At 44.4% G+C, this 18,363-nt stretch overlaps 1 protein-coding gene across 1 annotated transcript in view; it reads left to right on the top strand.

The window, feature by feature from the left end:
- LOC119386262 (uncharacterized) overlaps positions 1-18,363 on the top strand; it is a 62,682-nt gene that overhangs the window by 5,815 nt on the left and 38,504 nt on the right. Inside the window, exon 4 of the mRNA XM_049414280.1 lies at positions 13,040-13,354. Within this exon, the coding sequence (XP_049270237.1) occupies positions 13,040-13,354 (315 nt within the window). The remainder of the gene's footprint in view (positions 1-13,039; positions 13,355-18,363) is intronic.

The following is an 18,363-nucleotide window of genomic DNA, read 5'->3' as shown; positions in this document are numbered from 1 at the left end:
ATGAGAAAACGGCGCAAGGCTAACCAGATCAGATAGATCCGCTTGGCTACCTACAGGTACGACTAGTGTCCGGCGGGTCTCGTCATTGGTAGCTGGGCCCCGTCGTCGTACCCATAGCCCATCATTTCCAGTGAGGAGATCGCGTTCTTACAGGAACATATGTTCAAGTTCAGAGTTACAAGAGAGAGAGAGAGAGAGATTTTCGTACAAAGTCTTCGGCTATTATAGTCCCGCGTCCGCTAGCATTGCGGCACTATAGGGAAGCGGTGACAGCAGCTCTCGCTAATCGGTGTCTTGCTATCTCAGTTCTCCGCCTTCAGAAAGGGAGAAGTGGGCACTCGAAACATCCGATGGGGAGCATGGTCGAGATCGATGTCCAGTGAGACACAACTGCACCATACGATGCCAACGTACGAGTCCCACGCTCGGCGATCCCGAGAACTCCATCGAAGAGGTTGAATCCGGGGGATTCGGGGTGGGGTCGTTGACCTCGGAGCAGATGACAGCCACTGTCTCGAGCACCTTTAAACGCTTATGCCTGCGTGCAGGTGAAACACCTGGTTCGATGGTATCCTCTCCAGCGGCTCCGTCCCACTTTGAGGCCGCCTCGCAAGCAGGGTGATCGCGATTCCCCTACCGGGCTTCTGCGTAAAGCAGGAAGGCAAGCCGCCTTGCTCGCCCGACCACAGTGCATAAGCTCCTTCCAGGGCTCAGCACACCTGTCCAAGCGCCGATCCCTGGGGGAAAGCTTTCTGGCCGACAGGTCCATGCACAATGGCGTCTGCCATGATGAATTTCAGGGCCATACGTACCACTACATAGTAGGCCGGGCTAATGGTAGGCAGAAAGACAAGAAAAGAAAGGAGGTGGAGGAAGGGAAGGAATGAAAGGCAGGGAGGTCCGGTTTGCTACCATCCACTGGAGGGAAGGGATGAAGGGATTAAAAGAAAAAAAGGAAGAGGGTACATATGCGCCTGTCCATTGCACGCCTACAAGCGGTCGCTTAAACCGGTCGATTTAAAAAAAAAAAAAAAACATTAGCAACGTTCGCGTCGCTTTGCTGGCCTGCGACGCGTAGGGCCACGATCCGAGGATCTTCTCTTCGGAAAACGGTCTGACAGGGGTCGATAATAGGCAAATGATCTCACCGGTAAACGGTCAGACCAGTATACATGCAAGACAAAAACCGGCTCAAAAGAAACAATGCTCTTAGTTATGTTTTCTGTACCTATGCCTATCACCGGTTTTTTACCCTGAATTTCTTTATCTATACTCGTAGTAGCTTTAGGAATGCAAAAGGGTTTCATTCATTCATTCATTCATTCATTCATTCATTCATTCATTCATTCATTCATTCATTCATTCATATTTGTTTGTTTGTTTGTTTGTTTGTTTGTTTAGGATACTATATTATAACTTGATCAGCTTCACAACTGGTCGTCTGAAGCACTCGTCAGGAATCACCTCTGTGCCACGACGTAATATCGTAATATACCGCCGCGGCTCCACGGCTTCTTTTCCTGATCGGCTGGTTTCACTTCCACAAGTATTGAGGTCCTCGCTTTGCATTTCATAATACGAAATGTATCAAGGTAAAAGCTCATTGCCTAACCCTAGAGTGGATTTCCTGAACGGCCGAACAGGGACCTGAATTGAAAACATTCATTACTCATGTTGGTTTCCAGGATACACAGACGTAGAAATTTGATGCAGCCCACCTAACGATAAATTGATGCAGCCGATCTAACAAGCATGCTTCTTTGTATGTAGGCAGGTTGGTAATAAAGTGTATTCGGGTGCAGAAGAATCTTCGCGCCGTTTTTTACAGGGGCAAGGCTGCGGGGCCGCTCCCACGTTGGACGGCAAGGCCAATAGCGCGACTTTGGCGCAGGCAGCTTTGCATTTTAGATTTTATTTTGGTTTGAATAGCATCAGGTATAACATATAGAGAGAGACGCACACAAATGTGGGAAAGGCGGGGAGGTCAACCAGAATTGAACATCCGGTCCGCTTCCCTTCATTGGGGGGAGGGAGAAGGGGAAAGAAAGAAGGGCATATATAGACAGAAAAACAGCGTAGAAGGGCATGGAAAAGAACATGGAAGAAGAGATAGCATACAAAAAACGCTTAGTCAGTGCGCTAGGTATGCGTGACTTATTAAATGCGAGTAAACTGTACTCCTATGCTCGGAACGGATATATATCAGCACTGTATGGTGCATGGTTTCGCGCTTCTGCATACTTCTTTGGCTTAGTGATTCCGTAGATACATTCAGAAAGCTCTTTTACAATAATTATGGCTCAGCTCAGGTAGCACTGCTAGCGACGATTGTTTATGACGAGCAGATACAGCAGAATGACAACTGCGACGTGTACGTGCCCTAACGGAAATAATTCAATATCAGTTGGTTGCTGCAAATTAATAGACTGTCGGCAATCACCCGACACGTTGTGACGATCGTCCACCACGACATGCAGTCTGTTTCTAGAGAATCAACTCATATTGACTACACTGATGTTAACAGCTACCTGAAATATCCCGGAAAACTTCAGCATTTAATAAGGTACATATACACAATAAGCGACTTTGTTTCAGGCAAAATACGTTCATTTATTTGTATTTATTTACTTATCAAATAATGCAGAGACGCAGTCCAGTCCAAGCAGGGAGGGTCACAAATGGTACAGTGAATACGTTTGGCAAAAGAAAACAATACTAATGCAGGGTTAGGATGAATAATTAGGCAAAGCAAAGCAAGGCAAAACAATAATAATACAAAATTACGATGTCGATTCAATTATACATTCCATTCGGTTTGTAGTACGAGGAAAGAAATACTTCAATAAGTTCGTTCTTGCGAAGTAAGATGTCAGTCTACGTTGTCTCATGTCTACTTTGTTGTGTAGTTCTGAGTACTAGCTGCACTCTAAGAAAAAAAAAAGAGTATGCGTGACTCTTTTCGGAGAGTTCTGACTTGCCACGTATAGGACTCTCTTTAAATAGTCACGGTGGCTCTCTTGGTGGGTCAGGGTCGGCTCGCTCTAGGAGAGTCCCCTGACCCTCTAGGAAGAGTGGAAAGACTATCATCCGGAGGATCACGTTACCACTTATAGGGAGTCAGACGACTCTTGCCGGTAACACTCCTACGGGGGTCAAGTGAGCCACACCGAAGCGTGAAGGGACTCCACAAGTATTTTAAGCTACTCCTTTGACCCTTGCTCTACTTTTGCGCGACTTACTGTTGAAAAATAGTGGAGTATTCATTTTAAGCAAGTGCAATAATACTTGCCGTTCTGACCAGCGACTGCAAAAAAAAAAAGAATAGTTCAATTTTAGCATTATTTTAATTAAAACTCATCAAACAACACATATTTTCTAGCAAGTTATATAGAAAGCGCGAAAAGATGGTCAGTGATTTTCCAATTAAGAAGTGAGGTATTTCCTCATTTACATGCTTGTATGAGTATAGCCAACTTAAAATGTGTGACTGTGATGTGCCCAATGTCATATGGTGCTAAATAAACAGCAGAAATTGGCATCATGTTTCCATATTTATTCTTATGATTAAGAATAAATCAAGAAGTGGTGGACGGCTGGAGACATCAGACTGTGTGGCTTGCTAGGTTCTCGCTCCTGTTCAGCGTGAGCACCATGAAAAAACGGTATCTGAAAATAAGAACGTGATATTATGATGAGAAAATGAAATTGCAGTAAAGGTTGCGAAACCTTTACTATAATATAATAATAAGTGGTTCACACAGGACATAATATACTTTACTATATATAATAAGTGGTTCACACAGACATAATTAAAGGCTAACAACAAAACAACAAATGCAAAACAGGCATGGTCAGGAACCAGTTTGTTGACGTCGAGATCAGGCATGTCATATGCTAGAATTACCGCACATAGCTCCCACAATCACGCACACTCACTCGATTCTGTAATAACGCCCAACGTCATCGCAGTGTATGCAAATCACGAAACAGCAAACAGAAACGAGGGAAGAGTGCACGGCCGCGGCCGCACCAACGCGCGCCGTCGAAAGTCTAAAGCTTTTTCACTTTACCGGTGAAGCGTGTCTAACTTGAATGACTACCGCGTACGTTCTGGAAGCACCGTACTATATCTGCACCTCAAAACTACCGTCTTTAAGCCAATAAAGACCATTATATATAGTGCGTCTGAGCGTTCTGTACACAGGCATTTTTTTTTTTTCACGTTCCCACGCGCCGAAGCACGCTACACACTCAAGGTCGATGGAAATGTTATTGAAGTAGACTAAAGTGCATCTCAAAACGACATCTTGCACATTCAGTAGCGCATGACACAACGAGCGATCAGCAAAAAATGACCCTTGATAATTGTTTGCATCGCTCACTATAAGGGAGCTTGCACAGCAACGCGCATAGCGGTGGCAAACTCGTTAACTGACAACTTTAGTTGGGCCTCCGCAACAGCCCTGCGGACACAGGCTGCTGTTGGAAATGGCTGGCAGATAACTTCCGCAGAGCTGCTGCAGACGCCCAGCTAAAGCTGTATAATTAGTGCCTACGAAAGCAGTACACTCACCGTAACTGGCGCCCCGTTGTTCCTGTCCGCAGCTCCAGGACTATTCCGTCCTCCAAGCGTCACCGCGTCACTTCGTGCACGGAGCCGGCGTCAACACCAACACCACCGAAGACGCGCATGAACAGACACAACCCGCGCAACCAACACGCAACACTTTCCAATAGACGAGGAGACAGGAAAACAGAAGCGGCACGCCACCCCGGCGCCGTTGTGGCGCGTTGCCTCGCCTCCGTCGTCAAGCCAACGCGCCACCACGGCGCCAAAGGGCAAGCGCGCGATATGTATGGCGTATACGGCGGCGCCGCCAATCGAAACGCGCTTCAGGAGAGTCCCGTGACTCCAGTCGAATTGCGAACTCTCTTTCTCTGCCTGTACCTTCCAAAAGGGGCCAAATGGACACCCGAGAGAGTCACGCGGCCGTGAACCTCTTTTGACTTTTTTTTTTTAGAGTGTGCAAGAGATATAAATCGGTCTACGGATAAATGATTAGTGTAAAGCAGATTAAGGAATTATAACCTCTGCTTCTGTCTTCTACGCTGGGTGGCTCGGGGCTTATAATTTTCGTAAGTTCGGGGGGTGGGGGGGACTGGGATCTTGAAAATTTGTTAAATATAAATCTGAGTTGTCGAAAACTTAGCTTTTATGTGGCGCACGCGAGCGATGTTGGTTTTCTGCACAGCGCGGCGAATAATCAATCGATGAATTCATGTACTATACCTCGAAAGATAATGAGTAATCTACTTTGTACGAGGGTAAAGCTTATACTTTTTAACAAAGAATTCAAAACTGGAGTGTTTAGGTCATTCTAAAATAATGTGCATTCCCTACTTCTCTGAGCAAACGGAGCAGTAATGAGTGTGTCTTTCCTGCTAAGCAATAAATTAAGGTGTGATAGTGCGTGTTTTATTTTGGTCAGATTTTTTTTTTTAATTTGTCTACTACAAAAAGCGGACTACTGTCTGTCTTGATTTTTCTACTGAATACTTATTTCATTTTTTCTCAAAGGAAAAAGAAGCCGTGATTAAGATGAATAGTCCTGACAATTTTTCACCCCCAATAAAAATAGCTGTCGTTGGTATTAAGAAAACAATTTGTATGACTTAATGTTCACTGCTTGTGTCGAGGTAAACAAATAACTGAGCAAGGATAACTATATTTTAGGGCAGACAGCAATTAGAACAGTACATGTGATAAAAAACTAAATGTAAATAACACGAAATGCAAGAGTGCATAGAAATGCAGGATTTATAAAAAATGGTAAGCTATAATAATCCAACGAGAACAGCTGCTGACATGTATTTAAAAGCAAGTGGGTCTTACAGTCAACTTTCTGTCTCTCATAATGAATAGGACCTTTTGAGATTGCCTAGCGGTGCTTATAGAGAATGCAGCATGGCAATGGTTTTGAATAAATGCATTGTAACAAGTGAACAAAATGTACAGAATTTCATGTATTTATTCTTATATTTAGGACACAAAGGCATTGAGAGCGAGTGAACTAGTCTACATTATATCCCCGAATAACACACAACGTTTTTTTTTTCTAGTGCGGTCAAGACTTCTGATGAGGGATAGAACATGTGGGGCCCAAAATCATCATGCAATGGTAAAGTTTAGAATTGAAAACCGCGTAGTAAATGTTTATATGGGTAGTAACTGTGCAGTTATTTACAAACAAGCCACTCCCTTCCTCAAGGTCACCAAATACAGGACCATGAATGCCACTGAAAGGCGCACTATAAATATGAAGGTTGAATTTCAGTTTCCGATTTCCGACAGCTCTGCAATCGAAGGGCTCTTTGTGACCGGCCATCGTTTCTACTTTGTTGGCTATAACGGCTGTTGGCGATAAATATAGCCAGCCTTCAGTGTCTAACCACCAGAAACAATAGCATAAAAATAAAAAATGGTGCTGCGCTGCTTCGCTGGTCGTCTAAATCGTTAGATTTACCTCGCGTGGGCTTTTGACTTCACTTGCGCGACTGTAGTGAAAGTCGTAAATTTTGAGCACTGAGCACAGAATGGCTTTACGCCACCATGAAAGGGAAAGCTAAAGGACACATTTGACACAGCTCCAGCTTCGGTAGTGTTGCATCGAAGAAACGAAAATCGATGACAGCAAATCGACAAACATCACTTCTTTTTTTTTGTTTTTAATCTGCCAAGAACACCATTCGGAAGCCGTGTAACCCGAACAATAATATTTCACGTCGCTTCAAGAACATTCTTTAAATACCGTAGACTGTTTTGTCGGATCATTACTTCGTGTCACTGCTGTTGAACAAAGGATGCAGTGAACACAGTAGCACGCGAGATTAATGGGGCAGGGTAGATCAATCCACTATTTTTGGAGCTATTTTTAGCCTTGCGGACATACTAGACACGAAAGAAGTGGGCTACAGAGAAGTGAGCTTTCGATACAGAAAGGGGTGGCGAGAAGATATGTCGCATATGTGGAGTATATAGTACGTAGCGGCTAAGCACACTTAGGTTGCTGGTGTTTAAGTGCAACGCTGCTGTAAAACACGACCATTTGGCACCCGAAGACATGGAGAATGCTACGAACGCACTCTTGTTAATGTAAGTACGCAAAATTATTACGGTTTCTGGTAACTATAAATTCGAGCTAACAGTTTCAAATACCTTCGAAACTCCCCAGCAAGGGCTTCTATCTTACACAGAATTGTTTGGAAGGGTTTCGATTCAAGTAAAACACACTGAAGCGGCGCAAAATAGACTGCATATTATGTACAGCTACTTCTACTTATTCCCTCCAAATGGCAATCTTTCCAATAGGAACGACACTCTTTGCCGTTTGTTGAAAGTGGCGCCGCGATCAAAGCACAGTAAAACACACGTTGCACACGCAACGATATAGATTGGCGGTTGTGACGTTCTGCTGCTGAGTAAAAGCTGGCTAGGTCAATAATTGCCGATATCGGCGGCCACGCTAAGGTTTACGTAAATTTAATTGGCTTACATATTGCTGAAAGAACCACGCTTCGGGAAAAACAAATGAGATTCATTGAAAAGAAAGGAAACCGCCTTTGTGAACAAATTTCAGTCGAAGCCAGGCAGCCAGGTACTCCCTGCATGCCTCGGAAATAATAAGGTGGTATCAGCCGTGTACAAAATACTGTTGCAACAATTTGTATGAAAGCCAGTGTCTTGCGTGGCATGATCGGGATATTCGTTTCAGATGCGCTTTTCTAACCTGAGACGCTATTTCACCGGAATTCCAGGGGTTAAAATACTGCTCATCACCTTCTAGCTTGGTCACCTTTTTATTGAATTTATAGGTTTGCAAAATGAACTGCATTCATTCATTCCGCTCCTGGCAGGCCCTACAATGAATTAAGTAAATGCTAAAATATCTTGCATGTTAGAATGCAGAACTCTCCGAACGCCATATAATTAGGTTTCACTCTGTGCAATACACTGTTGCAAGGAAGAGGCACATAACCAAAATGCGGCTAATTACGCGAGGCGCAAATATCGCCCTATCAGCGGCGGCATTCTTCATCGTCGCTAGCTGGAGTTAGTCGTATTATGCGTTCCTTTCATCGCACGAAACGTTCGGCATTGTATAAGCTTGAATACCGATGCTTGTTGATAAAGAAGGCTCTTTGATCTGAAACACAGTATCGCGTGCGCCTACATATGTGTCTGTATGTGTACGTGTGTGTGAGTGCAAGTGTATGCTGCAAGCTTCGATGAAAACTGCGAAGCTCTGATGAATGCGACACCCTTTTTTTTTCGGAGAAAGTGGCTGTGTTTGTCACTATTGATGTGTAATAAATGTAATTCTGTGCAATTTCGCATAACTGCGAGAAACGCTTGGAATGCGAAGAGGTTCATGTACTGAATGTCTCGTCGTATAATTTGATCAAGCGCGCATTTGAATCGCTACCTTCTGTATACGGTTCGTGAAAGGATGTAAATGTCACAAACCAGAAAGGAAAGCTCTCAGATATCTCTGCAATATGTATATTTGTTCCTTCAGTTTGAAAGCATGTAATACATTAGCACTAATGAAGAGACGGCTGTATATTTTATGTGCCATAATGAAAGCTAGCAATGTTAAACATGGAATAGATCATAGCTTATTTTTTCTTTATTTCTTTTCGTTAAATTGAAGTTTTATTTAGTTTCGTGTTCAGCCTGACATAAGCAAAAAACTTGACAGCCTCGCGCTGGTAGAAATGCCAGTACTTCGATCTCGTTTTGTCCTATTGAACCCTCATTGAATTCCGATACATGTAACATTGGCTATACTCAAGCTTATTTTCGGTTACTTCGATCGCGCGCACATCCTTTCCTGCAGCCTCCAAAAATGTGGTATGACTTCAATGTTTTAATATTGTAGTTCACGTACAGCCGTTCTAGCAGAAGTTAAAACTTCGAGGAAAACAACCTCAACGCCGTTTTTTGTTACGGCAACACCTGTTATAGGCTTACTCCTCTGGTCCTTTTGATTTCTGCCGGTGTCATCGATGCAGTTTCAATATTTCAAAGAAAGAAAACACAGCGTTGTGCCGCAAACAATCCTACTTTTCAGACGCTCTGGCCATCCGAAATCAGTAGATATTATTGATCTAGGAGAAGAGAGAAGAAATAGTAGAGAAGGAAATGCAGGGAGGTTAACCAGTTTAGGAAACCGGTTTGCTACCCTACACGTGGGGACAGGGTGGGGAGATATGCAGATAGAGAGGAAAGAGAGAGAGAAAGATAGCACACGACACAGCACACACAGAATCAGTCGGTCACTCTTGCGTGGTACGCGACATTTCTGTCACAGCCGCTTGTCCAGGTTCGTCTCTCTTAAAAACCTCAGCAGTGCCTTCGTCTCCTTCAGCTGCAATGTCTTCTGTTGACGACATGCAAGAATTGTTTCAAAAGACATTTGTCTAATGTCAAGGTGTGCTAGAACGGACGCCAGTGACTGTCTCTGAACATTATATATCGGACAGTCGCACAGGACGTGGTGTAGCGTCTCCTCGCAACGACAGGCATCCAGGAGAAGCCTATTGTGCCAGCAGCTCTAATACTCGTTCAACGCCCACTCAACAGAAGTGTACTGTATAGTGATAGCGTGGGCGCCTACGTATTTCAATACATTGCCTGCATGTGTGCATTTTTTGTCTTGTTTTATTTTATCTCACTCTCTCTCTCTGTCCTCTTTCCGACCTCTATTTCCCCACCCCTGTGCAGGGTAGCAAACCGGTTATTACTACCAGGTTAACCTCACTACCTCTTGCTTTTCATCTATTTCTCTATCTCTCTCTCTCTTGGCTCGCGTGTTCTCAGGAGCCTCGACTACCGATCGGCAGCGTTTTCTGACCATGCTGAAAGTGTTGCAGGGCCCCTTTAAATTCAACTGACTACGTGAGCCAGATACTCAAGCACTGGCAGTGAAGCTCCTATGCCCGCATAAGAGAAACCTGCTTTTACGGTATCGACAGAAACATTTTCTTGCCAGCCAGTAAATGCGCGGTCTGAGAAAAAAAGGCCTATACAATACACGTTGCCCCGTGAAATCGTTAGGAAACTTGCAGCTGTCACTGTAAGCCCTCTGCACTTAACCTCGCTCTGTCGCCGCCTATAGACCTACTCCATGTTTGTAAACAGCGGTAGGCGCCGTCGACATACTGAGGCGCTTGTAGCGACGTCGCGGCGCGTAGGTTCCGCCCAGCCCAAAGCTCGCCACCGCCCTCTATGATCACGTGACAACTGGCACAGCAGCTGCAAAGCTGCCTCCGAGCACCGCGCGTCGGGGCGCCTCCCGCGTGTTACAAGGGACGGCCGGGCGTCCGCGACACAGGAAGTTTTCGTGGCCCCAACAAGGACTCTGAAATAAATATATAAAAACTATGTTGACGTGCAACTCTACCTATGATGACCTCACCATAACATCAGGTATCTTGACGCCACGAATGTGACTGATTCGCGAAATGCCATCGACACTGCTGTAGTACACTTGTACGTATTAATTTGGTAACTAATGCAAGAACGGGCGTCTTAGCCCCGCAAGACGCTCTCTGCTACCGTATGAAAATGCGCGGAGTATAACATTACGAACAGATCCATAATCGTTACGGTAAATCCTCGCACATAAACAAATTTGCCGGGTAAGTTACTCATTCAAAAGTGAAAGGCGATCTCGGTGACGCTTTAATCGGCGATACAGCTGCGATAACGTATTAAACAATTACTACATGTCATGGACAAGGCTGCTACATATCTGTCAGGTTCACAAACCGCGGGTCGCGGCTCTGCCCGTAGGCTGATTCGAAACAGCGGAGGCCTACAGCCCGTAAACAGACTCGGAACATTTCGCGCTTGCAGTTCGCCTGTGGAGTGTGACAGACATGGAAATGTCTTAATGTGTATCGCAGCCAGAACAGTCGTGTCCATTGCACTTAATTGTGTTGTGTGTGTCATCGCAGCCGCATAAAATTTGGAAAAGTGTAGCCGAAATCGTGCTTTCGATCGCTGCTGCGTTAATGAACCGAGCCATGACTTTAGTTCACGCGAATACTACAAAATCCTTTTGACACCTCTGACTTCCACATTTTTCAATCGTGATGAATTCTCCGCATATTACAAAGCTACCACCGCTTATGTAGGTAGACATGCTTCCAATGGCTCCACAGAAGCTTAAATGCCAAAAAATGTGGTGCGGGATGTAATAATGACCCACTTTTGACAAAGCTAATCGTTTTCGTTAGGTAAAACGAGCCGCGCAAACCGCTCAATTTTTATCACATAACCGATGAGCCGGTGTCGCAGACGAGTTCTCATGTTTAGCAGCTGCGGCCAATTTCTTGCGACGGTGTTCGTAAAAAGAAAGCGGACAGAAGTTTATTCCGCCTCTTCTGTGCCTTTCTGCGTAAGTAACCGCAACATATCTCGTCGGTAGACCGTTTTTTCTTCGTTGCACGACGGCACACAGCGCACGCACCAGCGAAAACACGGCAGCAACTGCGGTAGGCACAGCGGCTTTTGCCTACCGTGCGAAACTAAACGCCCGACGACAGCGCCACCGCATTTTCGTGACGTATGTCGGTGGAATTCGTCTATACCGAATACGAAACACAGCTGCGAAAAAGACCAAAGAAGAAACGCCAGGCCTGCGCTGAAACCGCAGCACAGTCACAGCGAAAGCTGGAAGAGTGGCGTTTCTAGAGCCCGTTGTATCCTCTCTTGGGGCTACTAATACAAGTACACTAGCATTGTACCCACTACGCTATAAATCATTGTAACTTTTGAGAAGTAGGGCAGCAGGCACTGTGCCATTTTTCGTCATTCTAGGGACAGCCGTGGTACCTTCTAAAGGCATGTAAGGCATTATGCGCACTTTGTTGATGCTGTGCCTGATGACGATGAAGAATTATGGCGGAGCCCTTTGTAATGGGTTGGAAGCATTCAACAACCTACTCGTTGCACAATTCACATTGTGTGACGCCTGGTTACAGAATTCGCGTTGTGCGACGCTTGGTGCTTATTTACTCTTCTACCACGCTATATCGCATGTGTTAATGTGGTTCCTTCCCGACATGAAGCCTGTATAGACTTTTTTGCAAAGCAGTTTCAAGCACCGGCGTGGCTCACAGGTTGAATACTGGACTCCCACGTAGAGGGCCCAGGTTCGAACCTCGTTCCATTCTGGAATTCTTTTCTTATTTCGTTTTTTTTTTTTTCTTATTTCGAGCGATAGTGGTTACGGACACCGGCGGTGGTGGCGGAAAACTACGGCGCCGAAAACGGCCGCTGAAATGATTTCATAACAGCTTTCGCTGTAAAATAGGGTGACTTCACCGCAGACCCACGTTGGAAGAAAACAAGTTGTCATTCAGTAGTGCAAGGCCTTAGCAGCATTCAAAGGGGAAATCCTTTTACCTTTAAATGTTACGTAACCGCAACCTTAATTTTAGTATTCATGAGAAGTTTTATTACGCGTAAAGTTTCCCTAACTGAACAATACAGCTCTCACATGAGTACGTGAAATTTAAATGCTCAGCTAGTTGGGTGCGTTGGTTGAGCATTGCCGGTGTGTAAATGCGCTCAATAATGTGGCAATAAAGAGGACGCGACATACCAAAAAGTCATTCGGAGCTATAGTTAAGCTTCAAACAGGTAAACGCGCTCAGTAGGTGTGTACAAAAATAAGAACGACTGCAAAACAGCGCGAAAAACGAAGACACAGGAATAACAGACAACACCAAGCGCTGTTCTTCTGTTCTTCCCGTGTCTTCGTTTTTCGCGCTGTTTTGCGGCAATGCAACCATACCAGCAAACTCATTGCCAGTCTCTTTTAAAAGAACGAGACATATGTTGCATCGCTACAAAGTACGAGCCTAGAAGTGTCGCAGTTATAGACACAGCAGCAACATATGAACAGATAACAACGACGTATTCACTAGAAAACCCACATTACAATGACATCATTCGTTGTGGTCAACGCAGATGCGGTACGGCATAGCGGCGGTGTTCCAGGACAAGTCGTCCTGCAAGACGCTACCGGCGAACGCCGGCAGGGGCACGCGAATCAGCAAGCCCCTGCGCGGCGTGATTACGGAACGAGAGGCTGCGCTGGGCATTTTGAGCCGCGAGGTGAAGCTGCTGCAGGGAGGAGCGGGACCATCTGCAGGAACTGCTGCAGCACTCGCTTCAGGCGTGGTACCGCAGCACGCTGCCCACGTCGCCAAGGGCCTCCAGGAGCAGATCGAAGCGCTGAAGGCCGAGAATCAGAGGCTGCTGGACAGCTATAACGCCGAAAGGGTGAGTACTGGTAACGTCTTTGCGTGTAGATATCTTGATCGCAATTAGAACAGTGCAAAACGATCAAAGAGGCCAGCGCGTTTTGAAGAGAGAGCGACAGGGCGAAGTGTTTTTAATTCAAAAATGGTTCCTCAGGTGGGCTAGTTGGTTCATGAACAGCGCAAAAAACGCGGCGCAAGAACACAGCGCTGCAATTTTTTTTTTGAAAAGGCAGATATATAGCTATATAGACTGCCTACATATGCTCTGCCTTTTTAATAAAAAACCAGTTGATAGCGCTGTGCCCTGTGCGTTCACTGTCCCGGTTTTTGCGCTGTTTTACCACAATGTTTTTACTTCAATTTGGAGGTATTCCACGGGGAGCTAACTATAGCATCACTTTTTTCCTGTTTTCTTTTCTTTTTTTTAAACTTTTCTTTTCTTTTTGGTAATATCTGTTTTCTATTATCCCTTATTCTCCTTACGCCTTTCCCCTTTCCCAGCACAGAGTAGCCAGCCGGTCTGAGACTGGCTAAACTCCCTGTCCTTCCACCTCCTCCTCGTCCTTAGCGTTTTTTTTTTTTTTGGCAATTAAATAGCACTGAAGAGTAAATAAAAGCTATAGGAAAATATTGCATATACCAACCACTAGCGCTCGTTTCATGTGTACCTTCCTTGTGCCAAGTAACTTTTTATCTTTTTAGCAACCACTAGGTACAGGCACACAGGTTTTTTCTTTTTTTTTTGTTATTGCTATTTATTAAGCACATTCCTGTCTGTCACTGAGGGAAATGGATGAACCGCGACCACGGTGCTATAACATGATAAAAGACACTCCTCGCCCCCCACTTATAACGTCATACGCAGTGGCCTGCAACTTCGGCATATAAATAAAAAGGCACACGTTGCAGCGAGACATGCTGTTTCGATTTCAAAACCTAATTTGTCGTCGTCATCTTTATCCCCACAAGACCCAGTGTCCCAACGTCGTGGACAGCTGCTATTCCTTTTTAAAAGTCGAAGCAGGGTCGATAAACTCATATACTCTGCTGTAATATAACCTTTTGAAGCAGGTCACGCAAGTGTGTCAAGTACTTATTATAGTTGCTGCCGGTATTTCGAAGAGACTCACACTTTGCCTGAAAAGTATAAGGGACGGATGAATATAAATGTGCCGTGCATTGCGAATGTCACCATACTACGGGGCAATGAGACTGACAACTCTGAGCGAGAAACTTGCGTGTGGTGTTAACGTCTATATAATGCCGAAGCAAAAAAAAAAAAGAAAGAAAACGAGCTTGTCTTAAAACGCAGGCAGCATTTTTTCATTTTGTTTGGAAGAGACAGCTTGATAATATCATCTGGCTTAAAGTTTGTAATTTCTCAACAATATTCTTAGACTGACGGGGCTGAATTGAGAGAATTTGCTTAGGAAAGATCAGTTCGCTCAAGAAATTTCTAACGCTTCGTCAAACGCGTGTTCTAACGCTTGTCTAGGAAGCAAATGTCTGAAAAGGAAAAAAAAACACAATGACAGCATGATAGTGGGTACCGGTTTTAATGTTTTAATGTAACACACTGGTTTTAATGTACTTGCTAACATTAGAGATAATATAGACGTTGCTTCCGTTTACCCTGACAAGAATATTCATTGTATCTATCAACAAATTGCTCCAAATAGTGTTGAAGAAGCGCACACTGATGATATTCTTGAAAAGGCCTTCTTTGTTTCCAAGCTTGGATCTTTCAAAGGAGTAACGCATTGTAGCGTCAGCTAAATGCAAGCGAACTAAATCTGAAACGTGCAATGGCTGAGGCAATTTGCAAACGTCCCCACCCTCAAACGAAAGAGCGGTCCTTGAGATTTTATGAGGAAATTGCACCAGCTCGACATAAAAGCGGAGCCATCTGCGCAGACCTATAACGTGGGACGAAGTTGCAAAATGCACTTCGCTAAAGGTTTTACGACTAGGATGTGTAAACGAATAAGAATGTGGCTCCAGAGGGCGCTGTGTACGTGAATGCTGAAATGCGATGCCACGGGTACATTTCAAAGACCACACTCTGCAAAGAAAAGACAACGGCTTTTTGGGTGTTGCTCTTCAGTAGTACTCAGGAAAGTACGCCCAGCTAAATAAAAAGACGGTGCCTTCAAAACACGGGGCTTTCATCCAGAGCGGGTTCTTAAAAGAGTTCGTGAGTGTTCGGATATAATTTGCCCTGATCTCTTGTTTACAAGGAATGTATACAAGTGCAGCTTTTTTTTTGCTGTCTTTTATTACCATAAGCGGAATCATAAGTGAAGCTAATGTACAATGGCATAGCATATATATTGTTGCGAATATATTTAGGAACATGGCCGCTACAATGTATTTAAGGCGTTGGCAGGGTTCATTCACATAGCCTCTACATCTTTTTTTGCTTGTCAGTATAAAAAATAAGAGGACGAGATGAGTACACGGGACTGGTCCCGTACTCGTTCCCTTCGCGCTACTCTATTTTCCTCTCCAGTCACGAACCAGTTCACTCAACGAAACGTTTTATTGGGCCTTAATAAAGTTGAAGAGACATAGAAAAATTTCGTATAAGTGAACTAAACTCCTTCTCAGCTTCAAGTGCCATTATAGTGATGGCTGCGCCCAGTCTACGCTTTTTTTATCTTTTTTCATTGCGTTATGCTTACGTGGCAAAGCCTTAGCTTATTTTTTAAGCCTGAACGCTCTTATACTTTCTCAATGCAAAAACAAATCGCAAAAAAGTCACTGCCGAAAAGGTTTTTTGGCAGCGACTTCTGCAGAAACTGAGGGGAGTCTCTCGCACAGCGAAAGCGTCTGTTGTGTTCGTGCAGCACAAGCAATCTTTTTATAACATAGAGTGAACACCGTCATGAGGAACTTTATAAACATCCGCACTTTTGCATCGAGCCTCTTGTGTATTTCTTTCATTTATGACACTGTGTTGAAATCATCAGGATGCTTTGCTTTCTTCTTACCTTTAGCATATATAACATACAGCGGCAGTTAATGAGAAATTGCTCGAAACGCGGGAAACCTACCGAGGCGAGAAATTATTCGCTTTCAGGGCTCGCGATCGCGAAGAAGCTTGAATGGCCATATAAAGATAAGCGCAGTCTTGCTGCGTGTAAATAATTAGAATGAATTTAACATTGTCGAAGGTATAATTGCTCCGAAGGACGTTTACGGTGCATGAAGCAATACACTCGGTCAAAAACATTATCGCTGAACGCCTGCACCAATGTGAAAACTGCACTAGTGAAAATGGTCCCTGTTCAATTAACGATTAGTTAGATTCGTACTCGGTTGCTAGTGGATTTGTAAGATGCTGCCCATTTCTTAAATTTCTGGATAATGTGCGATGAATCTGTGACAGCAGTGCTTTTATGATAGTACATTGGGCAATAGTTATTCACTTGAAAAAGAAACAGCTGAGTCCACATCCCCATCGCCTTGATGTCTTAGCTATCTCTCAATTCCCCAGCCGAGAGCCAGACCACTGATGTCATGTAGGTCGGAGGAGCTCCGGCCTCAGTGACTGATTGTACCCCTTTGTACGTGTAGTGCTCTCCTTCTCTCTCTCTTCCTCTTTGCATTCCCCATTCTCTTATCCCCAGTGAAGGGTAGCAAACCCGGACGCTCGTCTGGTTAACCTCCCTGCCTTTCCTCTTCTCGCTTTCTCTCTCTCTCTCTCTCGGTAGCCTTGTAAGTAAGCTCCTTCTCAGACTTCTGCGTTTAATTTTTTGTAATCTGAGGATACTCACATGGAGTATCTTGAACAAAATATTTTTATGTCGCAATATTTCAGGATGTTTGCTCCAACCATTCATAATTACAGGCTTTTAGGAGTCTGTCTTGCGATGGTTCGGAAAGTGAAACGGCTCGCTTTCCCCTCGCGTGATTGCGCAGGATCCGCTTGCAGAGGCAAAGGGGTGATCTTTAGTGATTACCTATGCAAAAGAGTCCCAAGCAAAACCACAAACTTGAATGCTTCCCAAAAGTTGAATCCGAAAGTGAGCTTGGATATTGACGATAACCTGTCAGGTTTGACAACATTAGCAATATTGAGCATTTTCTGTACCCTCCTTTTTCGGTCTAATTTCTCCTTCAAGGAGCTCAAGATGTATTGTTGACTTTGTAAAATTTTAGCTAAAGATATCTCGGTTGCAGAAAATTATAGGATTCGTCTTTAAGCGGAAAATCAACCGTTCAGCTCAAGTTACCGGCAATTCTTTATCGCATTTAAACTTTTTTCTGTGTGTGTAATGAGAGGAATCTCGCACGTGAAATGTCTTCCTCAACTATGGCGAGTAATTGCTGTAAAAAAAAAATGTGCATTGTTGGCGGTAAGTTGCCCATAGCGGGTCTCTGTGTTTTGCGGTAGGTGCACAATAAGTGATGAGGAAAATGGCACCGCTCGATGTTGGATTACAGTGAGAACTTGCGGGAGACATTCATCACTGCTGAACCTTTCACGGCCTGTCACTGAGCCGTGCCAACCATGTGCTCATCACTACTGTATACCGCGGAAAATGGGCGCAGAAGGTGCCATACCTCCTAAATCAGTATCATACACCTTTAAAAACACGGCGCCAATGCATGACGGGATGCTGGTCTTACCAAGCAGCCTTTCCTCTCAACAAGGGTAGCTCACTACTTATCCTTACAATGTAACATGCATGACGAAGGAACAGGATCAACAACCTTAAAGGGACACTAGAGAGAAAACCAATTTTTCTCGCATTAGTAAATTACTCTTTCAGAATACAAAAATCACCACTCTTGCCGCGAGAGACGCATGGTAAGCGAGAAAACGTGAAAAAAAGAAAATGCGGATGTAAGACCCCGCACCGATCGGCGCGACGTCATAGATTTCGACAGCGTCTACTATAGTGCCTACGTATTTCCTGATCGGCAACTATGAAGTCAGTTGCCTTCTGAGGGGGCCAGAGACCAAGTTTCAGAAGGAAATAAGGAAGAAACAAGTGGAAACACAGGGAGGTTAGCCAGTTCTTA

This window comes from Rhipicephalus sanguineus, chromosome 3, assembly GCF_013339695.2.
Source record: "Rhipicephalus sanguineus isolate Rsan-2018 chromosome 3, BIME_Rsan_1.4, whole genome shotgun sequence".
NCBI lineage: Eukaryota > Metazoa > Arthropoda > Arachnida > Ixodida > Ixodidae > Rhipicephalus > Rhipicephalus sanguineus.
This window is presented reverse-complemented; position numbering and strand designations above follow the sequence as displayed.